Source organism: Pelophylax lessonae (genome assembly GCF_965119305.1).
Source record: "Pelophylax lessonae genome assembly, chromosome: 1".
Classification (NCBI taxonomy): Eukaryota; Metazoa; Chordata; class Amphibia; order Anura; family Ranidae; genus Pelophylax; species Pelophylax lessonae.
Window position 1 is genome coordinate 57482173 of NC_138768.1, and position 22196 is coordinate 57504368.

Genomic DNA, 22196 nt, shown 5'->3' on the forward strand with positions numbered 1-22196 from the left:
AGTTCGGCTGAGAAACACATTAACCTTTCAATCTATCATTCGTTCGGCAGAATTTTCCAAACTGTTCCTTCGATTATTCGGCTCCGAAAAGTTAAAAACTATTTTCTATTTGCTCCCATTAACTGGACGAAAAATTAACGATCGGACCAAATGACAGATGTTCAAACTATTTTTTGGCTAGTGTATGGCCAGCATAAGCTCGTACTGTGTAAGTTCTTCTCTCTCTGCATTCTGCATTATCAGCTGTCAAACTTTCAAAACAGGTTCTAATTTATCTCAGTACTGTTTTATATATCTATATGGGAAAGGCAACAAGGAGGGTGTTGCAGCATCAGTAACAGGCTAGTTCCAGGATCACTACACTAAAGACCAAAGTAAATGAGGGGTACTGATGCATGACAAAGTGTATTTCAGAGGAAGCCTGCCACCCAATACCACTAGGCCATATCCACCCATACAACTTCTAATTACCCAGAGCAAACAGATCACACAAGAGTGGCCATACCAGTCTTTTATTACAAAATTCTAGTCCAATAAATAGCAAGAAAGATGGGTTGATGGTTTTTGAACGCATCAGAAAGAAACATCCAATAAGAACATTGTATCTGAGGCCAAAAGGTTTTACATGATAAGCCCCCAGCCACACTACACTGCCTTCGGCTTGATGACAGAAACCGATCTTAGATTACCAATCTGAACATCTATCCTTGATCTCAACAATCGGACTAAAATGAGTCGCCATACGCAATGGGTCCCCTCACACTTTTTACACAAGTGAATGCCTTCAATGACCTTCAAAGAGCTTCCCAAAGGTTGGAAAGCTTTTTGGATGCTGGTCAGTCTGTGAAAGCCACTGTCCTGCTCCTCCACACCAAATGGTTCTGAAGGTAGCTCCCTATAATACTCCATACAACAATCAGATAAGATAACTTTCTACTGTTTTCTTATTCCCTTAACCCTATTTAATGCTAACCCCGCAGGACAGGCTTGGTAATTTGGGTTCTCTGTTCTGCGCCTCGACTCCAAGGACAACCTCAGCCCCTTTGGCACGCCTGGTTGAGCAAGCGTTACTGCATGCACTTATAGAAACACAAGTGTTCCTATAAACTTGACTATAAATTAGTATCAGGAAAAAGGCACAAGACCATTTAGTGGTAAATTAACTCAATGTATTGGTATGGGTTAGAGTACATCGTGGTTTGAGCATAAATGAGCATACAGAAGATAGGTTCAGACAAAGTCTGGCAAACAGTACACTATGCTGAAGCAACTTAGATTGGAGTTCTGCACCACTAGACTGGAATTAGCTCATGAATCAGCAAAGTAAGCATTAAACAGTGCATATAAGTATTAATTGCAATGTCCTAACTTTTCAGCCAGCTAGTGTTGGGGCCCAGTTGTACCATTTGTGCCTATGAGTACAATCCCAGTCACACCTGCAGACAGCAAATAAGGCCACTAGATGACTGTATGTTCAGTTTCTAAAGGGCTCAGTCTTTTTCTCTAGCAGAAGATAGTAAATCCCCACAGCAGCAGCTCACGAGTCCCAGCGACATTGCAGCTCACCATCCGGTCACACTTATGGCGCTTTTCCACTGCTCGGCTCGCTTTTGTGCTTTTCCACTGCTGGTACCACATGGTACGGTGTAGGAACGGTTCGGTACGGCGACACTTTTCCACTGCATGGAACCGAACGGTACGGCTCTCTAAAACAGTACCACCTCGATTGTGGTTGCAAGAGGTAACATACCGGTACCATATCCCACAATCCTTGGCATGCAGTCACTACTAGCCCCTGATTGGTCAGAGAATCGTTGTTATCCCACCCACTTAACTTTAGTACTACTTTAGTGTAAAAGCAAACCATATTAAACCATACCGAACCGTTCCAACACCGTACCATGGGGTACCAGCAGTGGAAAAGCAAACCGGGCCAAGCAGGGCCGAGTAGAGCCGAGCCGGAACTTGCAGTGGAAAAGTGCCATTAGTGATCAGTCCATTCTCTGCTCTACACCCAGGTGTCTCTGGCTGTTGGCACCCCTGAAGTAAGCACTCCAGATCCCGTTCAGGCCACCTATATGCAGCACTCTCCAGTTCACCTCATGTCAAGAGGAAGCAGTGTCCTGACTAGCCTGAAAAAATGCAACTCTTTACCCTCCTCCTGGTAATCTCCAATTGAGAAATACAGTTTAAAAGCTCCTGATTACAATAGAGTCTCTCCCCTCTGGACTACAGTTCCCACAGTGAAGTGCTGCCTGACTCAGTCTATTGAGTTTCCTACTCAGCAGCTCCCTCTTGCTATTAAAGCTGTTAAGAAGTTCAGCACCATAGGACAGCAGCCAAAAAAAGCAGCTGCACCTACAACTGCCGGGGGCACCCCTTCAACCATCATGCAACCCTTACACCTATGTCCTTCATCTTATTTGCTCCTGGAGTCCTGGGCTCTTCTGTACAGAGATGCCTGCATGAACAAGCCAGTTTGCCAGTATGCTCCCTGTATATTTCAAGGTTAAAGTTTCAGATCTGGCTGGAGTGTTCCCTTTAATTATTCCAGGGCTCTTTTTTTAGAATCTGCCACAACTTTACTCATATATACTAAATGTCAAATGATAATAGGAATTGCATTTCACGGAGCAGATGAAAGCGTTAATACTGAACACAAGAAAATATATTAAAAAGAAAAAAACCATGACTGCTGAAATGCTGAGCCCAGGGGCAGAACACACATTTTGTTTGTTTTAGAGGCGTAATGGAGTGAAAATAAGTTGAATGACTGATTTGGTAATACGTAAATGGTAGCCTGACAGAGGGATTTACACGCTGGTGCTTTGGGAAACAGGTTCTCTGTGCGCTCTGCATATAGAGTCTCACAGCTCTCGGCAATACACCATGCGGCTTGTACCTTATAAGCTAGAGGTTGTCTATAGATGTGAGACTCATGGACCATTCCTTGGTCATACACAGTTTTCTGCAAAGCATTTATATTGTACTGCAAATTCTGTATGATTGTTCGATTATCTTATGATGGAAAAAGCTGACAATAAATTGATGAATAATCCTAGTTTCAAAAACTCAAATCAGATGGTCATCTTTCCCACCAAGTAGGCTTAGCAGGAGATGTCTACCATAGACAGGCACGGTCTATAGACATACAGATGTTGCCTGTGTCAGCTGAATTTATAAAAAAAAGCATTTGAATAGCCGCTGGTCCATTGAAACTGCATGTACATTTGTTCTGTGCAAATGGGGCACAATTAAATATCCTTAGGCTATATTCTCAGCAGTTTGAATGTCTGAATGTGGAAAGTTCCAAGTTATGGCCACTAGATGGTGCTGACTATGATGGTGTCTGGTGCTATAAGGCCGGATGGCTGCGCTGCATCGCACTGTTCACTTATTTTTTTTAAACAGACTTTATTATGTAGCAAGATTTCCAGCCATGTGGCTGAGTGTGGGTCTGCCATGGTTACCGTTAACACCAACAGCACATTTAAGCTTGTTGCCCAAGTGTGAGAACTGAGTCAATGAACAGTCCGGCATCTTTGATTTTTTAGTTTTATTTTAGGAACTTGGATGGGAGAAGGGAATGGGTTGGATACTCCTCTGGCTCGACTGTACAATTGAACTGGGACACTTGAGAAAAATGCCTATTGGCACTGACTTGACGCTGGCAGAGTGACGGTCAACGCCCGTTGGCGCTTGGGAATCTAGCTTGCTGTCTGTGAACTGAAACTTGACTTCTGACACTACCACACAGCTCAAAAGTACTTTACACTGCTCCCTGTAGTCTTCACTGACTGAGGTAGCTACTTGCAACACTGCTGCAACACTTAACGCTTTACACTTCAGGGCCTAACCGCTGGCACCCCGTTTACTCTTCGGGGTTAACACTGGCACCCCCTTTACTCTATTCCTGCACTGGCTAGCTAGCTCCTGGATCCCTCTGACCTTCTCCGGATTGGTCCCCTCTCCTAGGCAGACCCCTAGGGGCAGTTTGCAGTGCTCACGACTCAGAATGCTTTCCTGAAACTCGCCCCCAACACCTCCGCTGGTCCTCAGCACACCGGATCCTTCCCTGCAGCTCAGCTCAGCCCTGTATCCACTCAGGCCAGCCGCCTAGGACACCGATTCCTCTTAACAGGAGGAGAGACAGCCGTCACCTCCCTCCTGGGACTCTACTTCCCGCCAAAGGCAATCTGTCATGTGCTCTCCACAGACTTATACCCTCTCCCAGAAGGCTGTGCGGCAGAATCTGCCCTTCCAGGATAGATACAAAACCCTGGTGTGCTATTGGTCAGGTTTCCTCCACTGCCCAATGAGAGCCCTTATTGGGACACAGTGGGGAGACTCCCCAACACAACAGACACACCTGGGAACACATGCCAGCCTAGCTGAAAAACATGGCCCCGCTGATCAGCAGACAAGGCCCACCATATTTTACCTAGCACCTTACTTGGAGGGTGCTACAATTAAAAAGGTCACACCGTGACATACCATTAAGTTCTATTGGCTGCCACGTAGTGTGAGACGAAGAATTACATCACACTGCGCTGCGCTGAAGAAAATGCTGAAAAAACAATGTGGTGGCATGAACTGGCCAAGTATGAGACAAGGCATTTTCCCTTGTCTTATGGTGGGACTGCGCTGGAATGGCCGCCCAATGCAGACCTATCACAGCTGGAGAGAATGTACCCTTAAAATACCCCAAAAAAATATTTCACACTAGATCCATTAATTACTTCCTCTGCTGGCTGATATCTCTTTTAGATGGAATTAAACTTTTGTATTTTCTCCCAAAATATGATAAGAAACAGTTTGCTGAATATACTGGAGTTAAGTGGCAGCATGTAGAGCATCTATTGCATAAATAAAGTCTGAAAAACGTATAGTCGTCATCTGTTCTGTAAATGATTGACAAGTTAATGGAATTGTATTTTCACCTCCAACGCAATTTGGCTTTCTCCTATGCTTGGCTCACTCGTTGCTGTTGTTATCACTGTCAGTATTTTTTCCTGTTTACATAAAGGTGATCAAACTTTAAAAATCATTTATGATTTTGATAAGCCCAATACAAGTCTAATATCCACTTTAAGACTGAAAATCAAACATGTATCCACAGGTAGCTATACACAGGTGGAGTAGTCTGCCAATTAGGTTGTTCCATTATTCCATCCAGACATTGATGTACTACACCGGTCCATATCAGCCCATTGTGTCTGTAATCTGATGATCCTGGAACACGCCTGCTGGGGGATGCTGGAACACTCTCTGTACTGCCTCTCCCTGAGAGAAAGCCTTTTGTAGATCTAAAAACATTTCTCATAGCCACAAATCACATTCAAACCTGTCTTGGAAGTTTTAAGGGGATTGGTAATGCAGCAGAGGGAAAAGTTACACATAACAGGATTGAGTAAGTACAATCTGAAGGCTCATATAAGAAAATTGGGCGAACATTTTCGTCCAAAGAATTTTCTTACGATTTTCGTACAGTGTGTACACTGTAACGAGACCCTTGCTCGCTCGCTTCCGCTCTCCCGACACTCCTCTGTTTCTAGTGAGTCAGCTTGCAGATCGCAACGTCTGATGGTTCGGTCAACCAAGGCTCCGGGATCCGAACTACAGCTATGTGCCGTTCGGAATCCATTAGAACAAACACCAGGCAGGCTGTATGTAAGTTCAAACAAGAAGACGTTTATTGGAAGTACACAATACACTTTTATACAGAATTTGGAACATCCTGCCCCCAACAACCGCTTTCCCATTGGTCAATTGCAAAGTACATGCCGTTCTCCTTCAGGTCCTCCTTAGCCATGCAAATGAGGACTTGAAAATGAGTCAGCAGGGATTGGTCCGATAGCTTGACCAGAAGGACTGTTATGTGTAATGAGACAGAAGCCCCCAGGGGGCAATCAATGTACACAATAGCCAGACACGGAACAATGGGAGGACATCAGCACTCAGCATGAGACAGGGCAATCCACATTCCCTCCCAATACACAAACAAAAGGAAAGCCTCTCTGACACTGAAAGATATGTAATATACACAGCACTCAGAAATCACAGACCTCATGGCAAATGGGAACAAATCTCAATATTTCTACATAGGGACATTGCTGACAAATATGAAGCAATCCAAACCATCACCCATCTGTCCTTAAATTCCAGTGACGGTGAACACCGTCACATACACAACTTTCTGCAGCCGATTCCGAATTTTCATATGAATTTTCGCTCATCGATTCTGGTTTGCTGTAAAACAACGAGGAAAATCGGACAATCGTTCGCCCGATTTTCTTATAGTGTGTACCCCACTTTACTGCCCTCCCACTCAGCGCCAGGAAAAGGCCATCCAGTGCCCAAGGTGAAGATGCTAAATTCTGCCCCCCCTTCCTCCTGATGTGGGCACCCCCGATCGTCTTCTGCAGTTGGGATCTATGATACTCATGAAGCGCTCACTCCCACAGGAGCCCGCTTCTTAGGTCTCTAAGGTCTTTTCCTGCAGTTGCATTTGCAGCCAGGCACTTCTGATGCTCTCATGCAGAATCTGAACTTGGACAGGAGTAGGGAAACTGCGGGATACTATAGTAACTTTGGCAGCAACTTGAGGACACTAATCTTCCTCCTATTATTCCTTATAGAGTCCTTGCACAAGCAAATAGTACACTGAGCTATACCAGGACACCATGCACAATGTTCCCTTTGAGCAATGCGGAGTCTGGCACCCGAGGAATAGCAGCAGCACACATTATCAGGAATCTCTCACTCCAGTCTTTACTCACTAATGTCCTTGGATAATTGGATGCCTCTTTCCAATATCTTCCAGATATATTCCTCAGTCATCTCCAGCAACTTTTAGCAGAAAAGACCCCCCAGCTATCCTAGCTGGGACCTCGATGAAGAGCAGACCCATGGCAAGCGTGCCTGGGAGGACAGCAGTCCTCCAGGCTGAAATGTTCTCTTCCTATGACAAGAACCCTCTGTACCAAGTATTTATGCTGCCTCCCAGCCACCATCTTGTCACCTCTACCCAGGGATTGGCCAGGGCTGCATAAATATTCAGCTGCTGATTTGACTCTCCCATCCCATTATCTTCCAGAACCTTTCCAGACAGACAGAGGGAAGCTGTCAAACCTGCAGCCAGTGAAACACAGAACAGACCAAAACATTCACATGCTGTTCAACTGATTACAGTAAGCCAGTAACTAAATTTACCTAACCTAGCACCTATCTAGTGGGGTGCTACACTTGCGCTACACGGATGCTTCTGCCTGTCTGACAGTTTCAAGGTGCAACTGTCAGAGTACTGGTACTGGGTGCACATTTAAGTACACCATTGGTGCAGACAGTGGACCTCAACATTGGAAACATCAGTGCTCCTCTGCTTGGGCTTCTCCTGTCAGGTAGGGCAGCCTGCCAAACAGGACAGTAAAGGACACAAAGGGTGAGGAGCTTGGTTGGATGTATTTTATAGGTCTCCTATCATCCCTTCGATACATAAAAACACTGTGCCCAAGGCAGTTTTCCCTCCTGCCCCCTTCCCAGCCCTGCTCCTACTGACCCTCTATAAGAACAACACTCGAAACAACACTGCTTGATATATATCTACCACAATGTTGATTTATGGCAGAACCCCTGGGGATCACTCACATTTTCTCATGGACCATCAGTGCTCCACAGACCACTGGTATATGACCACTGCTCTATGGAACTGTGTTGGCTTTTTTCTGAAGCATATAAACCATATTAAAGGTAAATTGAATTAATGCTTTGACTTTGTCACAGGTACTTTGTTTACTGGTTGGCATAAGTAGCTGAATATTTTTACTTGCTGCATGGGATTGCTATTTAAAGTAGAACCCCATCCAAAATGTTGTGTCACCACAACAGCCAAGTAACTAGCATTTTCAGAAGGAGTGGTCAGCAGTGGCAACCCCCCCAAGTTTTCTCAGTACAGGTTTTCCTCCTATCCTATAAATTTCAGCCCTTGTGATGGTCTATGATGTTTGTTGATTTTGTCTTCCATCTTTTGACATGCAGAGACGGACTCGCTTTTAAAATGTTTTTTTTTCCCCCTAAATCTTGTCTTGTTGGTGTAGACTCCAAACAGGCGCAGATAAGAAAATGGCAAATTGATTTTCTTGAGCGCAGCTGAGTCACTATAGATTCTCAATACAAGGATTTATCTTGGTGATTGCTAATTACATTTCTTCTCTAATATCTTAGTTTCCACCCAATGAACACGGAGAGACCGATGCGTCCTTGCGGTGCGTTTGCCTTGTGCCGTCTCCGCTATCTGCTCTCGATATCATTTGTCTGCATTGCATGAAACAGGCCCCTTGCGCATTCCATTACGGCGCACAAACGCAATTATTGGCAAACCGCAGTGTTTTACATGATAAGTGCTTTGTAATTGCCAACATGCCTTTTTATTCATCAATCTGAATCTATTTCCAATTAAAGAGTATTTTTACAGAACGTCAATGGCTCTTTCAGTAACTTAGAAAGAAAAGTTAGAAGTTGGACTTGATTAATACTGGAACAAAATAACACACACACTTTCAGAACAGTGTAGGCCCCTGGTCCTCAACTTGCTGCCTGGGGGCCCTTTAGTACTTACAATATATTGCGACTCTTGGGCCCCTGCAGCTAGTAGTGACAATACTGATTTGTAGAAGGCAGTGGAGGCCTGTCCATTGGGGGCACAGGGTCGCCTACTTCTCCAGATGGACATCCGCTCTCATGTGTCCGGCCCCCTAATCTACATGCAGGGCGCCGGACGAATGGATTCCAATGGGGTTTTTCTTTTTTAAGCACGTGATTAGAGCCAGAGGCTCTAATAGGCTTCAAAAAAGGGTGGACTCGGGGCGCAGAGCACTGCGCCCTGAGCCAACCCAGTTGTGTGACAATAGCAAATGAATATCCGCTATTGTCACACGGATCCTCCTCCTGGCCAATCAGGAAGCGGGTCCTGAGACCCGTTTCCTGATTGGCCAAAAGTAGAAGCCATGCCATTGGCCAAGGAGGAGGGAGGAGACGCAGGAGACTGAGGAGAAGCCGCCACCACTGCTGCCTGCCTGCCCGCCACTGGTAGAAGGGGCTGTAATGTTCGTAAACTCTATGTATTTATGTATATAGAGAGAGAAAGAAAGAGAGAGAGAGAGTTTCCCAGTGGCCGGGGTTGGGATATTCATGGAGTCTGTCCTCAGCCCCACTTTACAACACAGTTCCCCATTTATATCAGTGTCCTCAGTTCCCCTTTACATCACAGCCCCCTGTACATCACAGTGCCCCTTTACAGTGCAGTCCACTTTACATTATTGTAACAGGGACTGCTGTGTAAAGGGGGGCTGTGATATACAGGGGACTGCACTCTAAAGGGGCACTGTAATGGACACACAGGCATGGCCGCACAGCAGGAGGTGAGCGGCAACCGTAGTCATCAACAAGCCGGGACTGGCCTGGAAGTTTGGTCCCCCTCCTCCCTCTCCTGCCGCCGGGCCATTCACAAAGATCAGTGAACTTTGTGCATGCACAGTAGGGAAAGGCTTCACTGCTGGTTTCCCTTACAAGAAATGGCAGCGGCAGCACCCAAGAGCCGATTGAAAATTTGGCTGGGGTGAAGACACAGCTGGATCCCTGGACAGGTAAGTGTCCTAATAATAAAAGTCAGCAGCTACAGTATTGTAGCTGCTGACTTTATTTTTTTTTTCTGAAGGAGCCTGGAGCATCTCTTTAGGAGCTCTCAGAACTGATGCAAGCAGTAGACTGGCTCTTGGGAGGGGTATGCAAATATCTAAATGCCTTTGACAGCGCATGTCCATCTGGAGAAGTAGGCATCCTTAGGCAGGCTATATTTGCATACAGACCACCGTAGATAACATTCGCATGTGATGCCGAATCTTCATGATTGAAAAATTGAAATCCAGTGAATGAAAGGGGGTGTGTTGGGGATAGTCAGGATGGGCTCAAACAGGGCTAAATAATGCTGGATGTCTTCCAGCCAGGTAATGTGGCAAGCTTTATGTGACTTGCTGCAGCTTCTAATGCACACTGTGAGAGGCTCACAGTGTGTAGTGAAAGCAGAGTAAGAAATGGCAGTACAGGACATAAGCTGTGCAACCGTGCCAGACTGAAGGGAAAGCTGGACTTTAGCTTTAAATTATTTAGAGGTTTCAATATCAAATAACTATTTATTTACTTTTAATGTTTAATCTATACACACCTATACGACAAGGACATCGTATTTGGAATTTTGTAAGTTTATCTCCTTTGTGTTATATTTTCAGGTCCGCTGAGGTTCCTTTCCCAGACGGAATCCGTCACGTCTTTCCTGGGTGATACGGCTTTACTGAAGTGTGAAATAGTTGGCGAGCCCATGCCCTCTATCCATTGGCAGAAGAATCAAGAAGATCTGGTGCTGATTCCTGGTGACACGCGTGTGCTGGTCCTGCCTTCGGGGACACTGCAGATTAGTCGACTTCAATCGGGAGATGCTGGACTCTACAGATGCTTGGCCAAAAACCCTGGAAGCTCCAGGACGGGGAATGAGGCTGAAATCCGCCTTTTATCTGGTGAGCGTACTTTCAGATTTTTGTTTGCTTCATTCTGGATAAATAGAGACATTTAATGCTCTTACACTTTCCCTGCATGTGGCACAGGGTTGGCACAGACAACTTTGATTGAACATTAAAAGATTTCAATGTGAAAGTGACTTGAGAATTTTTACGCTCCTTTTTGATTTCATGTCCTTAATCTGTTCCCACCAGTGTTTTATTGAAGTCATACACATATACCTTAACCTTCTAGTGCTGCCATGGTAAAAATATCTGTAGCACTTTCCCCCATCAGAGTCACTTAGATAAATTGTCTCTTTCCCAAGGCAGTGCTGAGGCACCCAGACACACAGCAACAGTCCATTCACTACTGCTCATTGAATAGTCTATAGCAGTGATGGTGAACCTTGGCACCCCAGATGCAGAGCATCATAGGAAATGTAGTTCCAAAACATCTGGGGTGCCAAAGTTCACCATCACTGGTCTAGGGGTTTGTCATTTTCTGCATTTTATTGCTGATAGGAACGAAAGAAGGGATTTGGGGTGGTGTAGAATATTCCAAAGCACCTGGACACAAATCTACAATGGAAAATTCTCTAAACAGCGGCAGAACAGTCACTTTTCATATCACAGGTGGGGAACCATGAAATACAGTATTTTGTAAATCAGATGCAGGAAGACTGGAAAAGTCCTTAGATTCATGGCTGAGGAACATGAAGTAGTTTACAGAACAGATAGGCTAGACTGGAACAGTCTTTAGATTCATGACTGGTGACCCTGAAGTAGTTTTTTAAAACAAATAGGCTAGACTAAAACCGTGTTTGGATTCATGGCTGAGGACCATAAAATAGTTTGCAGAACAGATAGGCTATGCTGGAACAATCTGCAGGTTCACAGCTGGGGACCATGAAGTAGCTTGTAGAACATATAGGCTTGATTGGAACAGTGTATTGGTTTACAGCTGGGGACCATGAAGTAGCTTGTAGAACATATAGGCTTGATTGGAACACTCTATTGGTTTACAGCTGGGGACCATGAAGTAGCTTGCAGAACAGATGGGCTAGACTGGAACAGTCTTTAGGTTCATGGCTGGGGACCATGAAGTAGTTTACAAAATATATAGGCTAAACTGAAACAGTGTATAGGGTTCACAGCTGAGGATCATCAAATAACTTGCAGAACAGATAGGCTAGACTGGAGCAGTCTTTAGGTTCGTGGCTGGGCACCATGAAGTAGTTTACAGAACAGATAAGCTAGACTGAAACAGTGTATAGGGTTCACAGCTGGGGACCATCAAGTAACTTGAGAGATTTAGAATGTGACGATTGGTATCGGCGCTACCTTAAGGTGATTGAATAATGAAGTACCACAAACTGGCGTGAGTGAAATTATTAGTGAGAAATAAAGCATAAAACAAACATCAAAGTGTCACCAACTATTGTGAGTAAAAACTCATTGAGAAGTTAGTGCATGATAAATAAACAGTGTGTTTATTCAAGCTATAAAAAATATCCAAATCAGCAGCCAAAACAAAATATAGTGATATGTGAAAACCAAAATACATAAATATTGTGACAAGACGTGAAGTAAAGGTCCTTCCCACAACCACAGGGGTATTTTCCAGGTCACAAATGCCTGATATGTGTGCCACACGTAATTTGATTAAATGGTGAAGATATGCTGCTATGTGAAAACCAAACTGGCCACTAGGTGGCGTTTCAATTATACGACCTGTTCAACAATCCACAGTCAATATGTGGTATTGAGGGGATCCTTTCTCCGTTGCGGGGGGAGCAGCTTTGAGCCGGTGGTCTTGCTCTAGGTACTCAAACAGAGAGAAGGCCCCATTGTGAATGAACAGTATATGCAGTGGTGGAAAATGCGCTGTACACTCACTCGTTACGATGATCAGGATCAGAAAGACTGGTTCGCGCCGGGATGCTTCCGCGTTCCACGGCCATTAACCGGAAGTGACGTTGTGACGTACGAGACTCCGCCCTATGCGTTTCGTCAGAGGGACGTCAACTGGAGCGGCGTCAACTCGGCGCACTCCCGGTCATTTTATAGCCGCCCGTATCCAAGCAACAGAGGGGACAGATCAACACCGCCATCTTTCTACTCCCTCTCCGGAAGCCATATTACTCCTCCACTAGCTTCAGCTATGGATGTGCAAGGGAACGGCCATGTATCATCATATCCAATCACTTTTGTAAACGAGTGTGGCATGATCCTTTCATTGTGGATTTGTTTTAAAACGTATTTTATTAGTAAAGAATTAAAAATTAAAAATTGACTAGACACCGAATTTGGAGAAAGATAAGAAATAAAAAATACAAGTTAAAAACAAAAACGAGCAATTAAAAATTAACCAGAATATATGAATAAAATCCCGGAAGCCTGGATAAAACATAATTTGAAACGTGTCCAGAACCTTATATATAGCTGGTAAAAGATGTGTAAAATTATTGGAAGACTATTAAAAATGAAAATAAAAAACTCCAATTTATATAAAAAAATAAAAATTTTCTTATATAAAAAAAGGAAGAGAATTGATACACATCCCTGAAGGAGGGGAGAGAGGGGGGTCCCCCTAGTACATATGGAAGTATGTAACATCAAGTAACTTGCAGAACAGATAGGCTAGACTGGGACAGTCTATAGGTTCACAGTAGGGTACCATGAAGTAACTTGCAGAACAGATAGGCTAGACTGGGACAGTCTATAGGTTCACAGTAGGGTACCATGAAGTAACTTGCAGAATCCAGGGGCAGGGTCAGTCCATAGGTGCAGCCCCTTTTTAGTAGCTCAGCATCCAGTCCCAAGGAGGTCAAGGACAAGCAGCCCCCTCCTTCTTTTAGCTCACTGATCCATTTCCTCAGGAGGGAGAAAGACCGTCTCCTCAGGGATCCAAACGATTTAACAGTTCTCCCAGCCACCAGCTTGGCACACCTCCCCAAAGATTGGCTGGGCCCTGCTCAATATTAAGGCTGATCATGTAAATGCTCCCTCGCTAAACTCCAGAAATTTCTTCTAGAGGCAGGGGAAAGCAATCAAACTCTCAGCCAGTGCAGTCCCGAGTAGACTTCATGCTCCCAGCACTGTGACCAAACTGTTATGGATAGCTCTGGGTCCTTACAGGACAGGCTCTTGATCATGTGACCACTGTTACAGCCAATCACAGAGATCACGAGCTCTGCGTGTTCCCACCACACTGTCCGAACTGTCATAGACAGCATTGGGTCTCTACAGGACAGGGTCCTGATCATGTGATCACTGTTACAACCAATTACAGAAATTTACGAGCACTGCGCACTGCCAGCACTGTGACCAAGCTATCATAGATAGCCCTGGGTATCTAGTTATGATTGGGAGCTGGAAGGGTGGGCTCTCAACCATCTGACCACTGTTACAGCCGAGCAGGGCTGCTGTTAGAAATCATGGGGCCCCGTACAGCCTACCTGACCCACTTTCTATTCTGCAGCAGCCGGCGGGAGGGAAAGGAGAGGAAGCGGTCAGCACTGCTGGAGGGGTGCACGGTTGCAGGGGACATTAACTAGAACAGATCCCCTGAAGTTCCCCCCTGAAACAGTCAAAAGCTGCTGGGAGGGAGAGAAGATGAAACCAGCCTTCAGCTGCTGCAAGTAGAGCCATACGGGGATTGGTTCCAGTAGTCCCCTCCCCCCTGCCGCACTGGTCACTCCCTCTTTTCCTTGATTTTATTCTTCCTGTTGCCTGGGCCTCCCTTCTGAAATGATTGGACCTGGGCCGGTGGTACCCCTTTATCAGTGGCCCTACTGCAAAAAACAGAGGTCACATGAGTGTAAAGTCAGTCCCACCCCCTCAGAATAGACCCACTTAAAGGAGCTGGATGGTAAGGAGTTAAGACTAAATATTCAAATTCTTTACAAAACGTTTTAATCTTTAGAATATACACCAAGCTGAATGAAAGATTGTGAACAGCATAGTCACGTTCTGTAATTCCACGTCAATTTCGGACCCACCGCCGTCTTTTCTTGAAATGGTCCCAGAAGCACAACACTGCCTAAAACTTTATCCGGCCCATCAGTCTCCCAGCATGCTCCACCTAGCGAGCTCGCTGTTCGTCTGAAGCGTAATTAGGAGATCTTGCAGTAGGTGTCTTGTTTGGGAATTATTTGTATTTCGTTAAACAATAGAGATTTATCACCGCCGCTCGTGTTGGAAATGACTGATCTTTCAGATCGGTATAATTTTACCAGACTGGCAGATTTCCCAGCTTTTTTTATTTTTTTTTAAACTCGAAGAAAAACTCCTGATGTGAAATCTCGCAGAGCTGACATGATGTACTACCACCGCGCAACACAAGTATCAGCTGTGTCACACAATAGGAGCAATGAATGGCTTTTTATTTATGGGACGATAGATAAATAGCAGTGCTGGAACAGGGAAATATTTTTAGAGTGTTTACCTGAAACAAGCAATAAAAAGACAACAGAAAGGCGATTGTATGCGGCTTCCTTCAAAGTAAACACTTTGGCCCAGTGGTTGTCAACTTATGAACTAAAGGGGGGCTCAGATGTGGCCTCTGACATCACCAAAGGGCCGCACATAATATTCAATATATGTAATGCTTGGGAGGACTGTCAGAAACTGCAGACCTAAAAGAGGAAATGAGGGTCAGATGGTGAAGACAGAGAACAATTTTGGCTGGGGATAGGCTAGAGAAGACAATAGGGAGGGAACTGGGAATGAGGCTAGTAGAGATCAATGCTATTACTCTAACCAATGCTGCCACTACAGTCTGCTGTAGCCCAACGGCCACAGGTTGGGCACCAGGCCTTTATAGCCTGTAGCGACTAAGGGTCCATGTACACGGGACGCTGGAAATGGCCGTTTAGGAGCAGTTGGGCGTTTTTTTCAGAAGCCCCTGAACCCATCTACATTTTATCTTATCTGTCCATGTACACCAGGTCGTTTACAGTCATTTGCAGGCAGTTGCGTTCAGGGACTTTTTTTAAAACGCAATTATTTGCGTTCGAACGTGTGTTTCCCGGCGTTTCAAATGCACAAACGCGTCCGAACGCGTCTGAACGTGTCCGAACGCGTCTGAACGCGATGACCCACGTTTAGCGTTCGCGTTTTTCCATTTTAAAGGGGAATAATATTTTTGACCTCTAGGAACGCTTCTAAACGCAAACGCTGCTAAACGCTGCTAAACGCCCGCTAAACGCGGGTACAAACGCGACCGAACGGACGTTTCAAACGTCCTAAAAATTCCAGCATTCAAAGGGACTTTTAACAACGTCCCGTGTACATGGAGCCTAATATCATAGTACCCAACCAGAGGACTGCATAACCCGGGGGTTTTTTTGCCAATGTTAGAGCTGGTCAGTGCAAGAGACACAGGAAAAGATTGTGCAAGAAGGAAGGTTAGGTGAGATTTAGTGTTAGGATTCCAAGGAAATGTGAAGTTTAGTGTAAAGGTTACAAGGTGGGATAGTCGTAGGGTTACAGGGAAGGTTAGAGCTAGGGCTACAGGAAAGGATATTGTGAAGGTCAGTGTTCAAAGAAAGGTTAGTGTGAGGCTTAAAGGGAAGGTAATTGTAGGGTTACAGGGAAGGTTAGTGTAAGGGTTCTAAAGAGTATTAGTGTTAGAGTTACAGGAAAGGTTAGTGTGAACATTTTTAGTGTTAATGTTACAAGGGAAAGGTAATGTAAGGGTTATAAAGAGGATTAGAGTTAGGATTACAGGAAAGGTTAGTGTAAGGGTTTTAGAAAGGATCAGTGTTGGGTTACATGGAAGGTTAGGGTGAGGGTTATTATTATACAGGATTTACGGTATAAAGCGCCAACAGTGTGCGCAGCGCTTTACACCATGAGGGCAGACAGTACAGTTACAAAACAATTCAATACAGAAAGAACCAGAGGGCCCTGCTCGTAGAGTTTACAATCTAGGATATAGAGGATTAGTGTTAGGGTTACAGGGAAGGTTAGGGTGAGGTTGGTGTTAGTGTTACTGGTAAGGTTAGTGTGGGAGTTAGAGGGAAGTTTAGTGTGAAATGTTTAAAGAGGATTAGTATAAGATTAGAGGGTAAGCATGAGGCTGGTGTTAGGGTTACTAAAAATGTTAGCGTGAGGGTTAGTGTTAGGGTTTAATGAAAGGTTAATTTGAGGGTTAGAGAGAGGATTAATGTTAGGGTTATAGGGAAAGTTAGTGTCAGGGTTACAAGAAAGGTTAGTATGGGGTAAGTTTTAGGGTTACTGGTAAGATTAGTGTGAGGGTTCGAGGAAAGATTATTGTAAGGATTAAAGAAAGGATCAGTGTTAGGATTACAGAGAAGATTTTTGTAAAGGTTATAGAGAGAATAAGAGCTAGGAAGGTTAGTGTGAGGTTGATGATACGCTACAAGAAAGGTTAGTCTTAAGGTTAGTGTTAGGGCTACAGGTAAGGTTGGTGTGAAGGTTAGTGTTAGGGCTACAAGAAAGGTTAGGATGAAGGTTAGTGTTAGGGCTACAAGAAAGGTTAGTGTGAAGGTTAGTGTTAGGGCTACAAGAAAGATTAGGGTGAAGGTTAGTGTTAGGGCTACAAGAAAGGTTAGGATGAAGGTTAGTGTTAGGGCTACAAGAAAGGTTAGTGTGAGGGTTAGTGTTAGGGCTACAAGAAAGGTTGGTGTGAGGGTTAGTTTAAGGGGTACAAGAAAGGTTAGTGTGAGGGTTAGTGTTAGGGCTACAAGAAAGGTTGGTGTGAGGGTTAGTGTTAGGGCTACAAGAAAGGTTAGGGTGAAGCTTAGTGTTAGGGCTACAAGAAAGGTTAGTGTGAAGGTTAGTGTTAGGGCTACAAGAAAGGTTGGTGTGAGGGTTAGTGTTAGGGCTACAAGAAAGGTTATTGTGAAGGTTAGTGTTAGGGCTACAAGAAAGGTTAGTGTGAAGGTTAGTGTTAGGGCTACAAGATAGGTTATTGTGAAGGTTAGTGTTAGAGTTACAAGAATTGTTAGTGGAAGGGTTAGTGTTAGAGTTACAGGAATTGTTAGTGGAAGGGTTAGTGTTAGAGTTACGGGAATTGTTAGTGGAACGGTTAGTGTTAGAGTTACAGGAATCGTTAGTGGAAGGGTTAGTGTTAGAGTTACAGGAATCGTTAGTGGAAGGGTTAGTGTTAGAGTTACAGGAATCGTTAGTGGAAGGGTTGGTGTTAGAGTTACATGAATTGTTTGTAGAGGGTTAGTTTTAGAGTTACAGGAATTGTTAGTGGAAGGGTTAGTGTTAGAGTTACAGGAATTGTTCGTGGAAGGGTTAGTGTTAGAGTTACAGGAATTGTTAGTGGAAGGGTTAGTGTTAGAGTTACGGGAATTGTTAGTGGAAGGGTTAGTGTTAGAGTTACAAGAGTTGTTAGTGGAAGGGTTAGTGTTAGAGTTACAGGAATTGTTAGTGGAAGGGTTAGTGTTAGAGTTACGGGAATTGTTAGTGGAAGGGTTAGTGTTAGAGTTACAAGAATTGTTAGTGGTAGGGTTAGTGTTAGAGTTACAGGACTTGTTAGTGGAAGGGTTAGTGTTAGAGTTACAGGAATTGTTAGTGGAAGGGTTAGTGTTAGAGTTACAAGAATTGTTAGTGGAAGGGTTAGTGTTAGAGTTACATGGATTGTTAGTGGAAGGGTTAGTGTTAGAGTTACGAGAATTGTTAGTGGAGGGTTAGTGTTAGAGTTACAGGAATTGTTAGTGGATGGGTTAGTGTTAGATTTACGGGAATTGTTAGTGGAGGGTTAGTGTTAGATTTACGGGAATTGTTAGTGGAGGGTTAGTGTTAGAGTTACAGGAATTGTTAGTGGATGGGTTAGTGTTAGAGTTACAGGAATTGTTAGTGGAAGGGTTAGTGTTAGAGTTACAGGGCTTGTTAGTGGAAGGGTTAGTGTTAGAGTTACATGAATTGTTAGTGGAAGGGTTAGTGTTCCAGTTACAGATAAGGTTAGTGTTGAGGTTAGTTAGGGTTGAAGGGAAGGTTAGTATTAGATATAGTAATAGTGTTACAAGTAAGGTTAAAGTTACAAAGAATGTTAGTTTGAGGGTTAGTAGTGTGACAAGGAAGGATAGTGTAAGAGTTAGTGTTAGGGTTACAGGGAACATTAGTGGGAGGGTTAGTGGAGGAGTTTCAGGAAACGTTATCTGGGTCAGTCAGTGTTAAGGTTACAGATGAGATTAGGGTAAATGTTGGCTGTGGTACCGTACAGGGAAGGTTAGTGAGAAGCTTTTGAGTAGGCTATTGCTTTCTTCAGCCATGTACCGACCACTACTGCACCAAATGGGTCTGTGAGGAATAACCATGGTGTCAGTCCAGCCCCAGCAGCAACCACATTTCTAGGATGCCCATTGTCTCACTTATACAGAATTGTATCCACTGATAAAATTACACCATCCCTGCAGCAGTGACTCCCTGCCATTTAAACATCATCCCATCATCAGAACCTCATCTACGGTCACATTTGATGCCTGTTAATCCTCTGAGCCCTTATCTCTCTTTGGTGAAATTGCCATTCCCCTCGCAGGCGCAGAGCACCTTTTAAAAGTAGTTTTAGCCAGTTTTCTTCTCTGCCAATTACTGCTGACACACTTGACCTGGCTGACACCACTTACAGTAAATGTAGTGCTCCGTACATCTCCCATCACGCCATTTTCTGCAGGCCCTGTAACCTGAGAACACGGCACTTCCATAAAACCGTCACTAGGACATGCCCGCGCGTTTTTATTTCTACATCGCAGAGCCTTTCAGAATTTCCCTTTTATCTGTGGGAGACGGCAGGATTAACGTTATGTATTATGTTCTGTGTGAAAAGAAGCAACTATTATGGGTGTAATGGTCATGCCATTTAAATGGTTAGCTTTATGCAATCAGGTCATTGCTATGTGTTAAATTTGCCCATGCAATAATGGTAATATGAATAGACATGGTGACCTCGGCCATATGGCATCAAAATTGCAGCAGAAGGGTTTTCTCTTCTCTACAATGGAAGAACTGCATAGGCACCCTCTGAAATATACCCTATCCTTCATGTCCTTATGGCACATTTACACTTGCAGTTGGAGGGCAGTAAAAACACACAGTTGAGCAGTGCTTTTACAAACCCCCCCCCCCCTCCTCCCATCTGCTTCCCCTTAACCACTTAAGCCCCAGAGGATTTGGCTGCTTAAAGACCAGGGCCTATTTTGCGTTTCGGCACTGCGTGAATTTAACAGACAATTGCGCGGTCGTGCGACGCTGTACCCAAATGAAATTCACATCCTTTTTTTCCCACAAACAGAGCTTTCTTTTGGTGGTATTTGATCACCTGTGCGATTTTTATTTTTTGCGCTATAAACAAAAAAAGAGCATCAATTTAAAAACATATATTTTTCACATTTTTTTATATGAAATTCCCCCCAAAAAATGTAAAAATCAAAATTTTTTAACATTTTAGGCCAATTTGTTTTCTGCTACATATTTTTGGTAAAAAAAAATTCACAATAAGCCTATTTTGATTGGTTTGCGCAAAAGTTATTGCGTTTACTAACTAAGGGAAAGATTTATGTAATTTTTTTTTTTAACTAGTAATGGCGGCGATCTGCGATTTTTTTTGCAGGACTGCGACATTGCGGCGGACAGATCGGACCCCTGACTAACATTTTTGACACTTTTGGGGGTACCAGTGACATTACTACAGTAATCAGTGCTATATATATGCACTGTTACTGTAAAAATGACACTGGCAGGGAAGGGGTTAACTTTATTAGTGATCAAGGTGTTAAGTGTGTCCCTAGTCGCATGATTCTAACTGTCAAGGGGCGTGGCTAGTGATGTAACCACAGAGATATATGATCCTTCATAGCAGGATCGTATGATCTCTGCAGTTACATCAGGGAGAATGACAGGCGGCTTTGTTTACATCAGCCGTCTGCCTTTCTCCCTCTGTGGCCGCGAGTGGCCGGCGGACATCGGACTCTCGCGCGGGGATGGCCTTGAACGAGCGGGGGCGGGAGCGCACCTCCGGCGGTGCGCGCTTGCCCCCTACAGGCTCCTGGGCTTTGCCCAGGAGGGGCTGACTGCCGCAGTAAATATACTGTGGGTGGTCGGCAAGTGGTTAAGCTACAAAAGCAAGTGAATCGCCCACCAAACAAGCGAATGGGGCTTCACCACAACTGCAATGCATGCCGTGGTGGGGTGGTGGTGAAGGCTTCCAGGGGTTAAAATAGGCTACACCTCCTCACAGCCTGTTAAATGCTCACTGAAAAGCAATCCAGCACAGATGACTCTTCAGAGGTCTAACACTAGTCTAGCAAACCCTTAAAGCGGAGTTCCACCCAAAAGTGGAACTTCCGCTTTAGGGAGTCCTGACCCCCTGACATGCCACATTTGGCATGTCATATTTTTTGGGGGGAGCGGGTACCTAGTTTTGACAGGTACCCGCTCCCACTTCCGCTCGGAGCACCGCGGCGCCCTGAACGGAAGTTCTCCTCTCCCCCTCCCTCCCTGCAATCTTCTGGGACACGTCAGAGGTCCCAGAAGATTGCCGGCCAATCAAGATGCGCAGCGCGACTCGCGCATGCACAGTGGGTACCCGGCTGTGAAGCCGCAAACTGTCACAGCCAGGTGCCCACAGCAGTGATGCCGGCGCCGAGGGAGAGGATCGAGGCTTCGGGCGGCCGCATCGCTGGACCGTTGGACAGGTGAGTGAATGGCTGGAACTCCGCTTTAAGGTGCAACTGAACCTTTAAAGTGGTTGTAAAAATATGAACAAAGCATATCCCTTTATATAGTGTGTACTTGCCTCAATCCAAAGCACTAAGTGTAATTTCTGTCTGCTGCTTCTTTCCTCTGTTATCTGCATGAGTCACTTCTGACAAGTTTTCCGAGCCAAGAGACAAAAGATGGCAGGGGAGGCACATCTCTTCCCTCCAATGAGCTCTCCTCACTGAGCTCTGCAGAGTGTCATTTTATCTATTCACCCACTTTTTTCTGATAGCTCAGACAAGCTTATAAATTCAGCACTTTGACGGGATGTAGAGAAGAGAAGTTAGCAGATAAACAGGTGCAGCTTATGTAGGTGGGTTTGTTTCATCTCTGTGTATCACTTGAGGATAGTCAATTCACTGTGTATATCTAAAAGTTTACAACCACTTTAATTTAAAGATGAGCTCCAGTCTGGAAAAAAAAAATAAATACCATAGCTGCTGACTTTTAATATAAAAACACTTACCTGTCCAAGGATCCTGCGATGTTGGCACCCCGAGCTGATTTGTCAATCGACTTTGGGTGCAGGCGCAGGCATTGTAAGTCAGGGAAACTGGCAGTGAAGCCTTCAGGCTTCACAGCTGGTTTCCTACTGCGCATGCGCAAGTCACGCTGCACTTTCCAAAAGGTCCAGTCGTCTTCTGAGACCTGTGTGTGTCCCAGAAGGCAGCAGGGGGGAGTGGGACGGGGGGTCCGGAAATGCTTGGAGATTGTCGTGGTGATCTTACCTGGAATTGGGTAGCTGTCAAAACCAGGTACCTATTACCCACTCCCACCTCCCCCCCAAAAAGTGCCAAATGTGGCAGAGGAGGGAGGGAGGGTGCGAACAAAGCTTCCCCTTTTGGGTGGAGCTCCGCTTTAGTGTGAAAATCCTGTCTCCTGCCAACCACTGCAAAGAAGGACCTTTGC

General features: G+C 44.7%; 1 protein-coding gene across 4 annotated transcripts in view; it reads left to right on the forward strand.

The window, feature by feature from the left end:
- The window catches only part of DCC (DCC netrin 1 receptor), a 1040152-nt gene that overhangs the window by 520405 nt on the left and 497551 nt on the right, over positions 1 to 22196 (forward strand). For all 4 annotated transcript variants that reach the window (XM_082267705.1, XM_082267706.1, XM_082267707.1 and 1 more), the window contains exon 3: positions 10287 to 10571. In XM_082267705.1, coding sequence (XP_082123831.1) covers positions 10287 to 10571 — 285 coding nt within the window. The remainder of the gene's footprint in view (positions 1 to 10286; positions 10572 to 22196) is intronic.